At 43.6% G+C, this 17,171-nt stretch overlaps 1 protein-coding gene across 5 annotated transcripts in view; it reads right to left on the bottom strand.

Moving 5' to 3' along the window:
• LOC110491852 (protein kinase C, zeta) overlaps positions 1–17,171 on the bottom strand; it is a 153,405-nt gene that overhangs the window by 73,304 nt on the left and 62,930 nt on the right. Inside the window, exon 1 of one of the 5 annotated variants that reach the window (XM_036946743.2) lies at positions 14,967–15,249. The exons of 3 other annotated variants lie outside the window; for them this stretch is intronic. In XM_036946743.2, coding sequence (XP_036802638.1) covers positions 14,967–15,033 — 67 coding nt within the window. In that variant the 5' untranslated portion in view covers positions 15,034–15,249. Of the gene's footprint in view, positions 1–5,901; positions 6,129–14,966; positions 15,250–17,171 lie in introns of those variants that run through there. One more of the 5 variants, XM_036946744.2, reaches the window with a different exon arrangement.

Here is a 17,171-nt window from a genome sequence, read left to right on the forward strand (position 1 = left end):
GAGGTTAAAAGAACAAAGGGGACCTGACCAGCACTCCTACTCTGACACACTTTGTGAATATGGACAAGGATCCTAACACTAAATACACCTCCCAGATTATTATCAGTGTATATATATATATATATATACACACAAAAGATACGACGACTAAGTGGAATTTGTTCTGCATAATAGTATTTTGAGATCCAAGCATTGTATTAAAAAGGAAATTAATAGATTGAAAGACGGGAGCGTGCTTCACTCTCTCAAACAAATACCAGGCAAATTAATTAAATAATATGCTTCACAGAAATGTGATCCATCTTAAAACGTCAATATCAAATGCAAATATTTTTGCTTATTGGCAACCATGAGATGTTAAGATGATTAAAAGGCATATAAATAGATGTGATCAAATAATTTGATGAAATGCAATGTATACTGGAATGTTCTATACTGTGGGTACAATTCAACAACTGCCGAGCTGAGAATAGCTAATCCAACTATAAATGATGATGACAATGCTGTCAGACATAATGATGATGTCAAATATGATTCACTGTGACACTCATTTCCAGCAACAGGATGTTGTTACATGAAATTGACAGGTTGCATGTGTTGACAGTTTCCCTGAAGTCATATCCCAGCATGAGCTGAATTGGGTATACTAATCTGTTTGGGGGAATCATACTAATACGGGTTTCTTTCTCTCCCCCTCACACACACATATACACTTCCTCTGGTCTCTCTCCACCCTCTCACTCACACATGAACAAGCACACCCTCCCTCCCTCCCTCCCCTCGTCTAGTCTCAACATGCATCCTTACTGGTTCGCTGGATGGGTGCGGCAGAAAGCATCCTACGCTCCCTTTGCCTCTGTTGCCATGGCAACACCGACCTCGCCAGATGCTAGCTGTGGTTAGCGTACCATGGCCATGCCTACGAACAAAATGTCCATCAAAGCAAATCGCCCCTAAAACAACTCGTATAACGACATCATGATCTGTGGTTGCGCAAACTGAGATTTTGATGGCTCTGATCTGTTTCTACAGTTTATCTCCAGTTGGATGCAACCATTCAGTCAACCAGTCAGTTAGTCATTCAGTCAGTCATTCAGCAAGCCAGTCTGTGGCTGTTTCAAATGTCATGTACTTTGCCTTCCCTTGCTCCATTTCAAGCAGGTATATTGAATCCCTAAACTTTATGTACAGCAACTCTGTATTCCTTCGGTGCCCCCTAACTACACTCTCTCAGCTTTGTCTCGCTCTGTCTCTCGGAGCAGCTAGCTACAGCCAATCAGGCATAGTGAAGGGGATTAAAGTACTAGACGAGACACTTAAGGCCGTTTGAACAACTGGATGAGGATTAAGGAGAGGAACAAACGGCATAAAGAAAGAGAGAAAACAAACGTGGAAAAAATACCTGGAATAGCTACATATCCCTGTTGCAGAGGTTGAATGTGCTGTAGGCTTCATGGAGAGGGCTACGTCCAAAATGGCAACCTATTCTCTACATAGTTTTAAACGTTAAAATCAGCTTTGGCAGTGATTACAGATGTGAGTATGGGTTCTGGGTAAGAGTATGAGTTCTGGGTAAGTCTCTAAGAGCGCTGCACACCTGGATGTACAATATCTGCACATTACTCTTTAAAATTCTTCAAGCTGTCGCGTTGGTTGTTGATCATTGCTAGACAGCCATTTTCAAGTCTTGACATATATTTTCAAACCGATTTAGGTCATAACTGTAACTACGCCACTCAGAAACATTCAATGTTGTCTTGGTAAGCAACTTCAGTTTATATTTGGCCTTGTGTTTTAGTTAATTGTCCTGTTGAAAGGTGAATTTGTCTTCCGGTGTCAGTTGGAAAGCAGAAACTAGGATTTTGCCTGTGCTTAGAGATATTCCTTTCATTTTTATCCTAAGAAAACTCCCTAGTTTTTGCTGATGACAAGCATTCCCATAACATGATGCAGCCACCACCATGCTTGCAAATATGAAAAGTGGTACTCAGTAAGGTGTTGTGTTGGATTTGCTCCAAACATAACGCTTTGTATTCAGGACATAAAGTGCCTTTTTTGCAAACAGGATGCATGTTTTGGAAAATGTTGTATTCTATACAGGCTTCATTCTTTTCACTTTGTCATTTAGGTTAGTATTGTGGAGTAACTACAATGTTGTTGATCCATCCTCAGTTTTCTAATTTCACAGCCATTAAACTCAAACTGTTTTAAAGTCACCATTGGCCTCATTGTGAAATCCCTGAGCGGTTTCCTTCCTCCCCGGCAACCGAGTTAGGAAGGACGCCTGTATCTTCATAGTGACTGGGTGTATTGATACACCATCCAAAGTGTAATTAATAACTTCACCATGCTCAAAGGGACATTCAACGTCTGCTTTATAAAATTAAAAAAATATCTACCAATACGTACCCATTTTTGCGAGGCATTGGAAAACATCCCTGGTCTTTGTGATTGAATCTGTGTTTGAAATTCACTGCTCAACTGACGGACTGTACAGATTGTATGTGTGGGGTAAAGAGATAACGTAGGCTTTCAAAAATATGTTAAACACTATTATTGCATACAAAGTGAGTCCATGCAACTTATTGTGCGATTGTGCAGATTTTTACTCCTGAACTCATTTTGGCTTGCCATAACAAACGGGTAAAATATTTAATGATTCAAGACATTTCAGCTTTTCATTTTGAACTAATTTGTAAAAATTTTATAAAAACACAATTCCACTTTGACATTATGGGGCCATTGTGTAGTGTGTAGGCCAGTGACAGAAATGTAAATGTAATCCATGTTAAATTCAGGCTGTAACACAACACAATGTAGAAAAAAGTCCAGGGGTGTGAATACTTCCTGAAGGCTCTGTATATAGTGCACTACCTTTGACCAGGGCCCATAAAATGAATAGTATACCATTTTGGACACAACCAGGGCCTTTCTTCCAGATGTACTGTTTGGATGGTGTCTGTTGTGAACAGTTGTACTCAGCCAAACAGACCTTGTCATCTCAATTAATGTCTCTGATGACATCTCCTCCGATCAATGGCAGCGGGTTCTCGCTGCAATAATGTGGCGGCACACATTGCTAAGGAGGTATTTTCTCAACATCTGTCCTGTGTGTATAAAGACAGAGAAATAGATCACTCTTTTTAGTGACACTCCTCTTCAGATTCTCTGTCTAATGCTGTTGCAACTCCAGGCACCCAGAGGGAACGCACCAAATCTGCCACAAATCAACAAGCTCGCTGTGTTTCCATAGATACTCGGTCTTCCCTCTTTTCCTTCCTCCACATCAGTAGAATGGGGGGGGGGGGGGGGGGAGACAAGACAACATGCCACTGTGGAGAAGCAAAAATTAGCCAATCATTTTCCCGCTATTCGAGGGTGCGTGTGGGCGTCGGCGAGTGAACTACCTGCCACATTACAGGTGGGCGGCAGCCACATGTCTGACGCTAGCAGTTTGGCTGACTCAGGTCCTCTGACTCAGCTTGATATGGGCATAAGATCCCCTCTCTTTTCCTGTCACACTCTTTCTGGTACACTGCAGTAGGCCTACTTGACTCCGAGTCTCATGATGCAATTCCATAAAATGTGTTGTTACAATCTGTTGAGTAGTTGATGGATGCAGGTGGTAGAGGAATGTGGTCCCATATTCCTAGCATGCAATGACTACATCAAGCTTGTGACTATACAAACTTGTTGGATGCATTTTCAGTTCATTTTGGTTGCGTTTCAGATTATTTTGTGCCTAATAGAAATGAAATGGTAAATAATGTAGTGTCATTTTCACTGGCGTAGCCCCCCCCCACACCCCCACAATCCTTTGAGGGCGGTGGTCCCCCCAGAAATCGGGCCCCCCGGATAGCATATAAACATGTCATAAGCCCATTTTGTTTTTACATTTATGACAGGAAATTATAACATTTTCTTTCAGCCTCATGGGAATCACAAGCTTGATGTAATCATTGCATGCTAGGAATATGGGATCAAATACTAAACTTTTGACTACTTATAAGAATATTTAGGAGTGTCAATCATTTTGACCCCTAGTTTAAAAAATAATAATAATTGTATTAGTATAAAAATATAGATTTTCACCTTTTTTTTGCTCAGTGTTTGAATTGTTTATTTTACACAGTCATTATTGCTCATCTTTATGAAGGGTGTCAATAATTTCAGACCTCACTGTATATTCAAGCAAGTAGGTTTTTCCCACATCAGCAAAACAGAAGCCATGACACTGCACAATAGGGAACAGGTACTAGGATGTACAGTGCCTTCAGAAAGTATTCTTGCCCATTTGACTTATTCCACGTAGAATTTAAAATGGATTCAAATGTAGATTTTCTCACCCATCTACACACAATACCCCAAAATGACAAAGTGAAAACGCTTCGACATTCTTGCAAATGTATTGAAAATGAAATAGAGAAATATCGAAATTGACTTATAATAAAGTATTCAACCCCCTGAGTCAATGCATGTTAGAATCACCTTTGGCAGCGATTACAGCTGTGAGTCTTTCTGGGTAAGTCTCTAAGAGCTTTCCACACCTGGATTGTGCAACATTTGTCCATTATTCTTTAAAAAAATTATTCAAGATCTGTCAAATTGGTTGTTAATCATAGGTGCATTTTGCTAATCATTTCATTAATTACAACTGTCCCTCAGTTTTTTTTGAAGACTTAGAAATACAGTCCCTTTAGTCAAATGGAATCCCAAACAAAGAGCGTGCGTCTGTGTGTGTAAGCACGAAGTTACCCAGTCAAATCTAATGTGATACAGCCTTACAACCAGCCTGCTGGAGTGACAGTACTCCTGACCTCGCGCCGCCTTAGGGGCTTGTATCAACAGTAACACTTGTCTAAAGGATGAGGGTGGACGGTGTGAACATGATAAACCAGACTCAAGTCACAGAGTGTCGCTGGTGCCGCCTAACATTACACCACACCTATAGCATTAAGCAGGTAAACTAGGAAGTTTGTGAGTTTGTTTTGGCTGTCAGAAAGGTTCACTACTGCATATTCTGCATATCCTGTATGCATGAGGACATTGCTAAATAGGAGCTACATATGGGGCGTCGGGTAGGTTTTTACCTGCTACATTGGATGTGTAACTTTTTCCCTGCATGAGCAGAGTCACCCTATTGCGGTCCAGAAGGGGCTGTGCGGCAAAATCTTAAACAGTGGAGCCAGGGGATGCTTTTGCTCAGATTTCATTTAAATGAATAAGAGCATCTCAGTCTGCAAAAGTGATGCGTCTAGCGTAGCAGGCCAGTAAGAAGGCGTCTGTATGCAGAGACTGTCCCGGTGATGAGACAGCAGAGGAGCAGGGTGATGTAAATTGTCATTGTCGATCATTAGTGAGGTCATTTCTGATCATTCTTCGGCAATGTCAGAAAGAATAGAATGCCTGAGTCATTCGATAGTACCATTATTAGGGATACAATTATATTATCTTGCTTACTGACTTTAAGTGGGCTTATTAGCGGGCCTGCCGGATTCTGTCTCGACCACAATTGTTTTCTGAATGTTGATTATCTTTTCATCTTCGCTGTGGCAAAGGAAATTACATTACATTAGCCACAGTTAGCTAGCCACGCTAGTCAATAAAAAAAAAGGTTATTGTTTATTATCTGAGACCTTTTTCCTTGCTTGACCCATGAAAATAACCCCCCCCCCCCCCCCCCCACACACACACACTTCCTCTGGGCTAACAGACATGTTCCTCTGAGACACAGACAGACTAGTGTTGCATCGCCCCATTTTCAACAGACGAGTGAGGAAGATGTGCAAGGAGAGAGATCGGAAGAGAGGAGAGAAACATTGAGAGAAAGAGAGAGAGAGAGCGCGTTGGTGTGGTAGAGAAAAAACAGAGATAAGCCAGACAAGTAAAAAAGTACTGCACCTGCACAAGTGTATGGCAGTGGGAAGAATCCAGCCATGTTGTAAGAGTTGTTATAACCAGGCCATGTAGGTCTAAAGGTGTTCATATGCTCTACTAAAGTAGGAGAGAACAAAGGAGGCAGCTGCTCTCTAGAGGTGGTGGCAGTTGTTCCAGTGGCTCGAGGACAGGACATTTACAGGGGCTAGACTCACTTCCAGACATTGTTCCTGATCCCACTAGCAGGAAGATGATAAACTCTACCAGCACCCACCCTCCCTTTCAAAGAGTGCACTCAAAGATGTTTGGGCTTTCCACATGTGGGTCACTTACAAAAACAGTATAATTAAATTAATTATTGTTGCCTTTTTGAATAGCCAATAAAAACTAAAAAGGAATTATAGGCAACTAGCTAGTACCTCACAATAGAATGCAATCCGTTCTTAAAGCATTTCAGAATCAGCAGAATCAGCCATTTTTAGATGCAGGCAGTTTATTTGAAAAGGTCAAAGGTATAATTGAGACGCCTATGAATTTACCTGACACCCCTGTGCACTCACTCGCCAGGTTCTCCTTTTCATCCTTCTGTTTCAGAAGTGTGTAAAGCCCTGAAAGAAATGGATGTAAAAAAATCCCCTGGCCCTGGTAAACTAGACCCCACTTCCTACACCTAGCTGGAGACATCATTGCTCCCCCCTTAACATGTATTTTTAACCTCACGCCTGATGCTCAGGAAATCCCCCAGTTATGGAAATCTGTTTTTTGTACTGCCTCTCCTGAAAGGTGGATATCCTTCACTACTTGACAACTATCAACCCATATCAAAATCATCTGTACTGTCAAAGGTACTGGAGTCCTTAGTTAGTAGGCAGCTAAAGGTCTACTTCCAAGAAAACAACATCTTAAATGGAATGCAATCAGGTTTTAGGTCTGGCCACATCACTGTTTCAGCAACATTGAAAGTTTTAAATGACATCCACTGTGCTCTTGACAACAAGTTACATTGTGTGTCTGTCTTTATTGATTTGACGAAAGGCTTTTGACACCGCGGACCATGCTGTGTTAGTGCAAAAGTTCAAATGTTGTGGAATTACTGGTCATACTCTAGATTGGTTTGTAAATTATCTATCAAAATGTACATAATGTGTAATGGTGGATGATTGTAAATCTGAGTCCATAGAGGTGTGCTCAAGTGTCCCGCAAGGTTCTATTTTGGGCCCACTGTTGTTAATTTTGTATATCAACAACATTGGGGATCTTACTGAAACAGCGGATGTTCATTTTTATGCACATTATACTGTTCTTTATTCAAATGGTAGTAGTTTATCTTTAGCTTTTGAAAATGCCCAAAGAGCATTTAACATCATATAACAGAATCTGTATGTTTTAAAGCTGGTTCTACATTTTGGTAAAACAAAATGCATGGTATTTTCAAATGACAGGCATGTTACTAATCATGTCATTGCTACATTGGCTGGATATACTATAGAGCAAGTTAAAGTGTACAAATATTTGGGTGTGTGGGTTGATGATAAGCTGAGCTTCACTGTGCATGTAGAGAACTTGATAAGGAAGCTCAAGCTAAAAATAGGTTTTAATTACCGGCATAAGGCTTGTTTTTCTTTGGAGGCCAGGAAGGAGCTGGTACGATGTACATTGCTGGCGGTTTAGATTTTAGTGATGTTATATACAGTTGAAGTCGGAAGTTTACATACACTTAGGTTGGAGTCATTTAAACTTGTTTTTTAACCACTCCACAAATTCCTTGTTAACAAACTATAGTTTTGGCAAGTCGGTTAGGACATCTACTTTTTCCAACAATTGCTTACAGACAGATTATTTCACTTCAAATTCACTGTATCACATTTCCAGTGGGTCAGAAGGTTACATGCTAAATTGGCTGTGCCTTTAAACAGCTTGGAAAATTCCAGAAAATTATGTCATGGCTTTAGAAGCTTCTGATAAGTTAATTGACATAATTTGAGTCAGTTGGAGGTGTACCTGTGGATTTATTTCAAGGCCTACCTTCAAACTCAGTGCCTCTTTGCTTGACATGGAAAAATCATGGTAAAATCTAAAGAAATCAGCCTCAGAAAAATTGTAGACCTCCACAAGTCTGGTTCATCCTTGGGTGCAATTTCCAAACGCCTGAAGGTACCACAACAAAGGACCTTGTGAAGATGCTGGGGGAAACAGGTACAAAAGTATCTATATCCACAGTAAAACGAGTCCTATATCGACATAACCTGAAAGGCCGCTCAGCAAGGAAGAAGCCACTGCTCCAAAACCGCCTTAAAAAAGCCAGACTACGGTTTGCAACTGCACATGGGGACAAAGATCGTACTTTGGGGAGAAATGTCCTCTGGTCTGATGAAACAAAAATAGAACTGTTTGGCCATAATGACCATCGTTATGTTTGGAGAAAAAATGGGGAGGCATGCAAGCTGAAGAACAACAGCCCAACCGTGAAGCACGGGGGTGGCAGCATCATGTTGTGGGGGTGCTTCGAAGGGACTGGTGCACTTCACAAAATAGATGGCTCATGAGGTTGGAAAATTATGTGGATATATTGAAGCAACATCTAAAGACATCAGTCAGGAAGTTAAAGCTTGGTCACAAATGGGTCTTCCAGATGGACAATGACTCCAAGCATACTTCCAAAGTTGTGGCAAAATGGCTTAAGGACAACAAAGTCAAGATATTGGAGTGGCCATCACAAAGCCCTGACCTCAATCCTATAGAAAATATGTTGGCAGAACTGAAAATGTGTGTGCAAGCAAGAAGGCCTAAAAACCTGACTCAGTTACACCAGCTCTGTCAGGAGGAATGGGCCAAAATTCACCCAACTTATTGTGGTAAGCTTGTGGAAGGCTACCCAAAACATTTGACCCATTTCAACAATTTAAAGGCAATGCTACCAAATATAAATTGAGTGTATGTAAACTTCTGACCCACTAGGAATGTGCTGAAAGAAATAAAAGCTGAAATAAATTATTCTCTCTACTATTATTCTGACATTTCACATTCTTAAAATAAAGTGGTGGTCCTAACTGACCTAAGACAGGGAATTTTTACTAGGATTAAATGTCAGGAATTGTGTAAAACTGAGTTTAAATGTATTTGGCTAAGGTGTATGTAAACTTCCGTCTTCAACTGTATATGCAGGCCTCAACCACTACCCTGAGAGCACTTGATTCAGTATATCATGCGTCCCTCAGGTTCATTACAAATCAGAAACGTCAAACACATCATCGTGATCTCGACAGCGCTGTTGGCTGGTCGTCATTGACCTTGCGTAGGCTGAAACACTGGTATACACTGATTTATAAAGGCCATACTGGGTAAAATGCCATTTTATCTCTGTTCTTTTTAGTCAGGTCGGTAAATAAATATCAATTACGGTCCCATTCTGATTTGCTTCTAACAGTACCAAAAATTAGAACAGAACATGGTAGAAATAGGTTTAGTTACTCAGCTCCGTGGTCCTGGAATTCTCTCCTGAACATTTAAAAACTTGATGATAATAGTTTCGTTGGTGGAGTTTAAACACTTGATCAATGTATATGTCATAGAAGAGTGTAATTGTCTTTAGGACAGCTGTTTTTTCATCAAGTATGTGAACTGTATGTGTGTTTATAGTTTTGTTTAATGTTGTTAGTGTATGTAAGTTATTTTGTCTGAAAGGTTGTTCCTCCAGCTGCTATTGGACCAGGTCTCTCTTGGAAAAGAGAAGTTCTCTCAATGAGAAAAGCCTGAATAAATAAAGGTTAAATAAAATAAATAAATAAAGTAAACAGACTACACAGCACGCTAAAGAATAAACATTTCAACGAGTGCCCAGCCCATATACAGTACAGGCCATACTTATAAACTGGGGACTGTCCCCATTTGAACATCTTCATGGGAGACATCAGAGATATTATAAGCCATGTAGAGACAGAGAATAGATGTAGTGTATCCAATAGCCCCAAAGCCACTCAGATACATTTAGCCCTCCGTGTTATAGCGTGACAAAGAATGTTCTTAATTCAACGGTTGTTAAATTAATTTCAACTTAACTATCTGTGTGGAAGATAAGAGAAGTAGAAAAGTTAGCAGTAAACTTTGAAAAGAAATCGTCTTTCAGGGCTGTGCGATTTCAGCATGTCCAAAGGGGACAGTGAGTGGGATATCCTGAACTGCAGTCAACACACTGCTATGAGCCAATGAGTCAGCAGCTCTAAGATGCTGTTGCTAAGACGACACCATGGTAATGGAATTCCATCCATCTGTCCCAATACCCCATATGGATCCACTCAAAAGAAGTACTATACAAATTAATACGATTGATTGACTAAGTTCGTGATAGTATCAAAGCCTGTTCCCAGAACTGTTTGTGCCTACTCCTTTTCACTCAATGTCACACCAAACACGTTTAGCATGACAATTCCATAAGGAGTTGGCAAGAGAGCAAAACCAGACTGGTACCTATTCTAACAGAATCAGCAACCCAAACCACTTTGTTATGCCCTGACTATGGCTTCACTGGCAGATGACATATTACAAATCAAATCAAATCAAATGTTATTTGTCACATGCGCCGAATACAACATGCTTACTTACAAGTCCTTAACCAACAATGCAGTTCAAGAAATAGAGTTAACAAAATATTGACTAAATAAACTAAAGTTTTTTAAAAAAGAAAGAAGAAGAATACTGAAATTGCAGGGTGTGCTGTACCAAACACACACATTGTGATACAGTGGACACATACTATAATAGCTGCATCCCATTACAAGGGTTGTATTCATTAGGGCACACTCTAGCAACACGTTTTGCAATGAAAAATTAAAACAATCATTCATTTTTGGACAAGTTCAGGTAGCACCCTCCCTCTTTCAATCCATGTTCTTCCGTTTGATGCCTAATGGTGAATGGGAACTACCATGACACCCCCCCGTACACTCATCATCAAAATGCCATCCTCGATCTCCACTTCCTTTGATGAAGGGAATCTAAGGGCTCCCTGCTCTGCAGGCTTGAAGGCATGTCTGATTTAAAACGTTTTCGATAACTTATTTTCTATTCCCCTTACCACACACTCTCTCATGCTCTTTCCCTCCATTTTATCGTCCAATCTCTCATCATTATACTTTCCATCCATTTTTTCTCTCTCCATCTATCGTCCTCGCTTTCCCTCTGTCTCTCCAATTCCGCAACAGCATGTGACACCAGTTCCCAATTATCTGGGTGCCTTTGTCTTGCATTACAGGGGGTGCTGCTGGGGTGTTTTATGTAATAATGACAGTCCTGGATTAAACTAGCCCTGCTACTAGTCATCATTGACACTGCCTTGCGAGTGTCGAGGGGTGTGTCATCATCATCACCACTGTGACTGTTTCACAACCTCACCACTTAGCCCCCACCCGTCAGACCAGGCCAGGCCAGGCCAGACAAGACCAGACCAGGCCAGACAGCTAAATCCCACTTACTGTATTTACCAGACCCCCTGCCCATCTTCCAAAACATCTGAAACCCTACCTTTTCAAACAGCATCTTAAATCATAACCAGCACTTGCAATTAAACCCCCCCTCTCCCTTCTAGCTCTGACTCTACTGACAGCTACGATATTAAGGAAACATGTACTTTCTGTGCCTGTTATATGTGGTTGTCCCACCTAGCTATCTGGAGATGAATGCACTGACTAAGCCTGTGATATGTGGTTGTCCCACCTAGCTACAGTGGGGCAAAGAAGTATTTAGTCAGCCACCAATTGTGCAAGTTCTCCCACTTAAAAAGATGAGAGGCCTGTAATTTTCATCATAGATACACTTCAACTATGACAGACAAAATGGGAGAAAAAAAATCCAGAAAATCACATTGTAGAATTTTGAATGAATTTACTTGCAAATTATGGTGGAAAATAAGTATTTGGTCAATAACACAAGTTTCTCAATACTTTGTTATATACCCTTTGTTGGCAATGACAGAGGTCATACGTTTTCTGTAAGTCTTCAAGGTTTTCACACACTGTTGCTGGTATTTTGGCCCATTCCTCCATGCAGATCTCCTCTAGAGCAGTGATGTTTTGGGGCTGTTGCTGGGCAACACGGACTTTCAACTCCCTCCAAAGATTTTCTATGGGGTTGAGACCTGGAGACTGGCTAGGCCACTCCAGGACCTTGAAATGCTTCTTACGAAGCCACTCCTTCGTTGCCCGAGCGGTGTGTTTGGGATCATTGTCATGCTGAAAGACCCAGCCACGTTTCATCTTCAATGCCCTTGCTGATGGAAGGAGGTTTTTACTCAAAATCTCACGATACATGGCCCCATTCATTCTTTCCTTTACACGGATCAGTCGTCATTGTCCCTTTGCAGAAAAACAGCCCCAAAGCATGATGTTTCCACCCCCATGCTTCACAGTAGGTATGGTGTTCTTTGGATGCAACTCAGCATTCTTTGTCCTCCAAACACAACGAGTTGAGATTTTACCAAAAAGTTATATTTTGGTTTCATCTGACCATATGACATTCTCCCAACCTTCTTCTGGATCATCCAAATGCTCTCTAGCAAACTTCAGACGGGCCTGGACATGTACTGGCTTAAGCAGGGGGACACGTCTGGCACTGCAGGATTTGAGTCCCTGGCGGCGTAGTGTGTTACTGATGGTAGGCTTTGTTACTTTGGTCCCAGCTCTCTGCAGGTCATTCACTAGGTCCCCTCATGTGGTTCTGGGATTTTTGCTCACCGTTCTTGTGATCATTTTGACCCCACGGGATGAGATCTTGAGTGGAGCCCCAGATCGAGGGAGATTAACAGTGGTCTTGTATGTCTTCAATTTCCTAAAAATTGCTCCCACAGTTGATTTCTTCAAACCAAGCTGCTTACCTATTGCAGATTCAGTCTTCCCAGCCTGGTGCAGGTCTACAATTTTGTTTCTGGTGTCCTTTGACAGCTCTTTGGTCTTGGCCATAGTGGAGTTTGGAGTGTGACTGTTTGAGGTTGTGGACAGGTGTCTTTTATACTGATAACAAGTTCAAACAGGTGCCATTAATACAGGTAACGAGTGGAGGACAGAGGAGCCTCTTGAAGAATAAGTTACAGGTCTGTGAGAGCCAGAAATCTTGCTTGTTGGTAGGTGACCAAATATTTATTTTCCACTATAATTTGCAAAGAAATTCATAAAAAATCCTACAATGTGATTTTCTGGATTTCTTTTTCCATTTTGTCTGACATAGTTGAAGTGTACCTATGATGAAAATTACAGGCCTCTCTCATCTTTTTAAGTGGGAGAACTTGCACAATTGGTGGCTGACTAAATACTTTTTTGCCCCACTGTATCTGGAGATTAATGTACTGACTAAGCCTGTGATATGTGGTTGTCCCACCTAGCTATCAGGAGATGAATGCACTGACTAAGCCTGTGATATGTGGTTGTCCCACCTAGCTGTCTGGAGATGAATGCACTGACTATGACTGTGATATGTGGTTGTCCCACCTAGCTGTCTGGAGATTAATGTACTTACTAAGCCTGTGATATGTGGTTGTCCCACCTAGCTGTCTGGAGATGAATGTACTGACTAAGCCTGTGATATGTGGTTGTCCCACCTAGCTGTCTGGAGATGAATGTACTGACTAAGCCTGTGATATGTGGTTGTCCCACCTAGCTGTCTGGAGATGAATGTACTGACTAAGCCTGTGATATTTGGTTGTCCCACCTAGCTATCTGGAGATGAATGTACTGACTATGACTGTGATATGTGGTTGTTCCACCTAGCTATCTGGAAATGAATGTACGGACTATGACTGTGATATGTGGTTGTCCCACCTAGCTATCTGGAGATGAATGCACCGACTAAGTCGCTCTGGATAAAAACGTCTGCTAAATAACTAAATAAAATAAGGACAGTAGAGGACGACACAAGACAGATAGACTGAGCTCAGCCAGATTGGTATCGTATCTTTTTGTCAGTGGAGATGGATGGCGACGTGGGGACTCTAAGTAGGTTACACAGATTACCATCCCCAGTCTCTGTGGCCTAGAACACTACTGGGAGGCAGAGACTGTCAGGGCTGACAGAAAACAGTCCAGGAAATGTTATTAGTAGCAGGAAATCACCACTGCCTCCACTGGGCAAACGCTGATGAACTTCCAATTGTGGTTAATGTTTGGTCAACAACTGTTTATTTGTGGTTGTAATCTGGGATAAATTGAGAGAAACTGTAACAAATGAAATAAATTGGACAAAGACGTCAGATGAACATCCAAACGTGGTTGATATTTGGTTGAGCTCAACAACAACCGTGAATTCCACCGAACCGTGAAACCTTGAAACGCAACCGTTGATTTGTGGTTGCAATCTGGGTTCAAATGAGAAAGAAACTGTGCGAGTTTATGAATGATTTGGGGAAATTCAACAAACTAGTCACATTGGTGCAATGTCATTATGTTGATAAAGTTTAATATTGTAGATCATAGGCTGAAAACCTCCAAATAATATTGGAGTCACTTTAGAGTCAGTAAGGCTAATAATGTCATTTTTAAAGGAACAACTATACTGCCATTACCTTGCAGTCCAAATATGCAGGATCCTCGGAACAAACTCAATACGCAAGAGTATTTAGCAGCTCTAGCGAGAAAATGGAAGTCAAAACCTGTTTGTAATTAACAACTAGAGTATAGAGAACCTTTTCTTCTAAGACATGCTGAATATTTATTCTCCTACACATCACAACAAGTACTATGTCGTGAGGGGTCCATGCAGAGGCTCTAATCTTCAACACGTACACGGGTATGGACACACACCCTCTCTGTATCTAAAAGACTCACACACCCTGCCGTACAAAAAAAAAAACACTATCCCCGTGTACAAACATACACACATGCCAGCCATCACACATACACAGGCTCACATGCACCCTGCATTTATCTGCCTGTTTCACGCAGTAGTGAGTTACAGTATCCTTCAGCTCCGGCTAGAAGTTGCCCGTAGGCACAGATCTACGATCAGCTTATTGCCCCCAAATCCTATTGTTAAGCATAAGGAGGGGGACATGAAAAACTGATGTGAGATCAGTGTCTAGGGGAGCAACTCCATCCTTCTCCTACCTTTCACTCGCAGGTAGAAAAGGAGTGTTAGCAGCATCCCTCCTTTTTCTGACGGCAGCAGTATCATCCGCTCCCTCTCTTTACATCCCGGCTTTCCTCTCCTCCTCCTCTTTCTTCCTCCGACACTGTTCTCCTCCTGTCTCTCTCTCTCTCTCCCCACTCCCTCCTCCCCCGTTACCCACGAGGTTGCTTCTCAGCAGCCGTCTTTCTCCCTCTCTCGCTCGCTCACACACATACATACATACATACACCCCACCAGCTGCCCCCTCCGCCCTCCAGGCATAGCCAATGGTAACCCAGTACATTCCTACTCCCTAGTCTTTGGATACGGAGTCTAAAATGTAATACAGTATAAAACAGTTCCCACCAGGGTGCAGTTACCAAACTCACCCACATGATGGCAGAGCTAGCTGTGGGTTTGACACCATCATTTGCACTGAATACATTTCCACCTTTAAATTTAAACATCAGTTTCTATTTTTAGACTAGATGCTGAAGCTCAGAGGAGAGCAGAGGAGGTGGATGAGAACAGAGGAGAGCGTAGGAGAGCATAGGAGGTGGAGGAGGCGGAGGAGGTGGATGAGAACAGAGGAGAGCGTAGCAGGTGGAGGAGGCGGAGAGCGGAGGAGGTGGAGAGCGAAAGTGGTGAAGGAGAGCGTAGGAGGTGGAGGAGAGCGGAGGAGGTGGAGGAGAGCGGAAGAGTTGGATGAGAACAGAGGAGAGCAGAGGAGGTGGAGGAGAGTGGAGGTGGGGGAGGGCGGAGGAGGAGAGTGGAGGAGGAGAGCGGAGGAGGCGGAGGAGGAGAGCGAAAGTGGTGGAGGAGAAGAGTGGAGGAGGAGGAGAGCAAAAGTGGTGGAGGAGGAGAGCGAAGGTGGCGGAGGAGGAGAGCGAAGGTGGCGGAGGAGGAGAGCAAAAGTGGAGGAGGAGGAGAGCGAAAGTGGAGGAGAAGGAGAGCGGAGGAGGAGAGCGGAGGAGGCGGAGGAGGTCGGAGGAGGAGAGCGAAAGTGGTGGAGGAGAAGAGCGGAGGAGGCGGAGAGCAAAAGTGGCAGAGGAGGAGAGCGAAGGGGGTGGAGGAGAAGGCGCTGAGGAGGCTGAGGAGGAGAGGAAAAGTGGCGGAGGAGAGCGGAGGAGGTGGATGAGAGCAGAGGACAGCGGAAGAGGTGGATGAGAGCAGGAGGTGAAGGAGGAGAGTGGAGGACAGCGGAGGACAGCGTATGAGGTGGAGGAGGAGGAGAGCGGAGGAGGAGGAGAGCGGAGGAGGTGGATGAGAGCAGAGGAGAGCGGAGGAGGACAGCATAAGTGGTAGAGGAGAGCGTAGGAGGTGGAGGAGAGCGGAGGAGAGCGTAGGAGGTGGATGAGAGCAGAGGACAGCGGAAGAGGTGGATGAGAGCAGAGGAGAGCGGAGGAGGCAGAGGAGGAGAGCAAAAGTGGTGGAGGAGAGCGTAGGAGGTGAAGGAGGAGAGTGGAGGACAGCGGAGGACAGAGTATATGAGGTGGAGGAGGAGGAGAGCGGAGGAGGAGGAGAGCGGAGGAGGTGGATGAGAGCAGAGGAGAGCGGAGGAGGAGAGCATAAGTGGTAGAGGAGAGCGTAGGAGGTGGAGGAGAGCGGAGGAGAGCGTAGGAGGTGGAGGAGAGTGAAAGTGGTGGAGGCGGAGGAGAGCAGAGGAGGAGAGCGGAGGAGGTGGATGAGAGCGGAGGAGGTGGATGACAGCAGAGGAGAGCAGAGGAGGAGAGTAAAAGTGGTGGAGGAGAGCGTAGGAGGTGAAGGAGAGCGTAGGAGGTGGAGGAGAGTGAAAGTGGTGGAGGCAGAGGAGGCGGAGGAGAGCGGAGGAGGAGTTGGAGGAGAGTGGAGGAGTTGGAGGAGAGCGGAGGAGTTGGAGGAGAGCGGAGGAGTTGGAGGAGAGCGGAGGAGAGCGGAGGAGTTGGAGGAGTTGGAGGAGAGCGGAGGAGGTGGAGGACAGCAAAAGTGGTGGAGGCAGAGAAGGAGAGCGGAGGAGGGAGGAGGAGAGCAGAGGAGGGAGGTGGAGAGAGGAGGAGGAGAGCGAAGGAGAGTGGAGAGAGGAGGAGGAGAGCGAAGGAGTGGAGGAGGAGAGCGTAGGAGGAGAGCGGAGGAGGAGAGCGGAGGAGGAGAGCGGAGGAGGAGAGCGGAGGAGGAGAGTGGAGGAGTTGGAGGAGAGCGGAGGAGGTGGGGGAGAGCGGAGGTGG

This window comes from Oncorhynchus mykiss, chromosome 16 (genome assembly GCF_057628025.1).
Source record: "Oncorhynchus mykiss isolate SJ-2025 chromosome 16, ASM5762802v1, whole genome shotgun sequence".
NCBI classification, from domain to species: domain Eukaryota; kingdom Metazoa; phylum Chordata; class Actinopteri; order Salmoniformes; family Salmonidae; genus Oncorhynchus; species Oncorhynchus mykiss.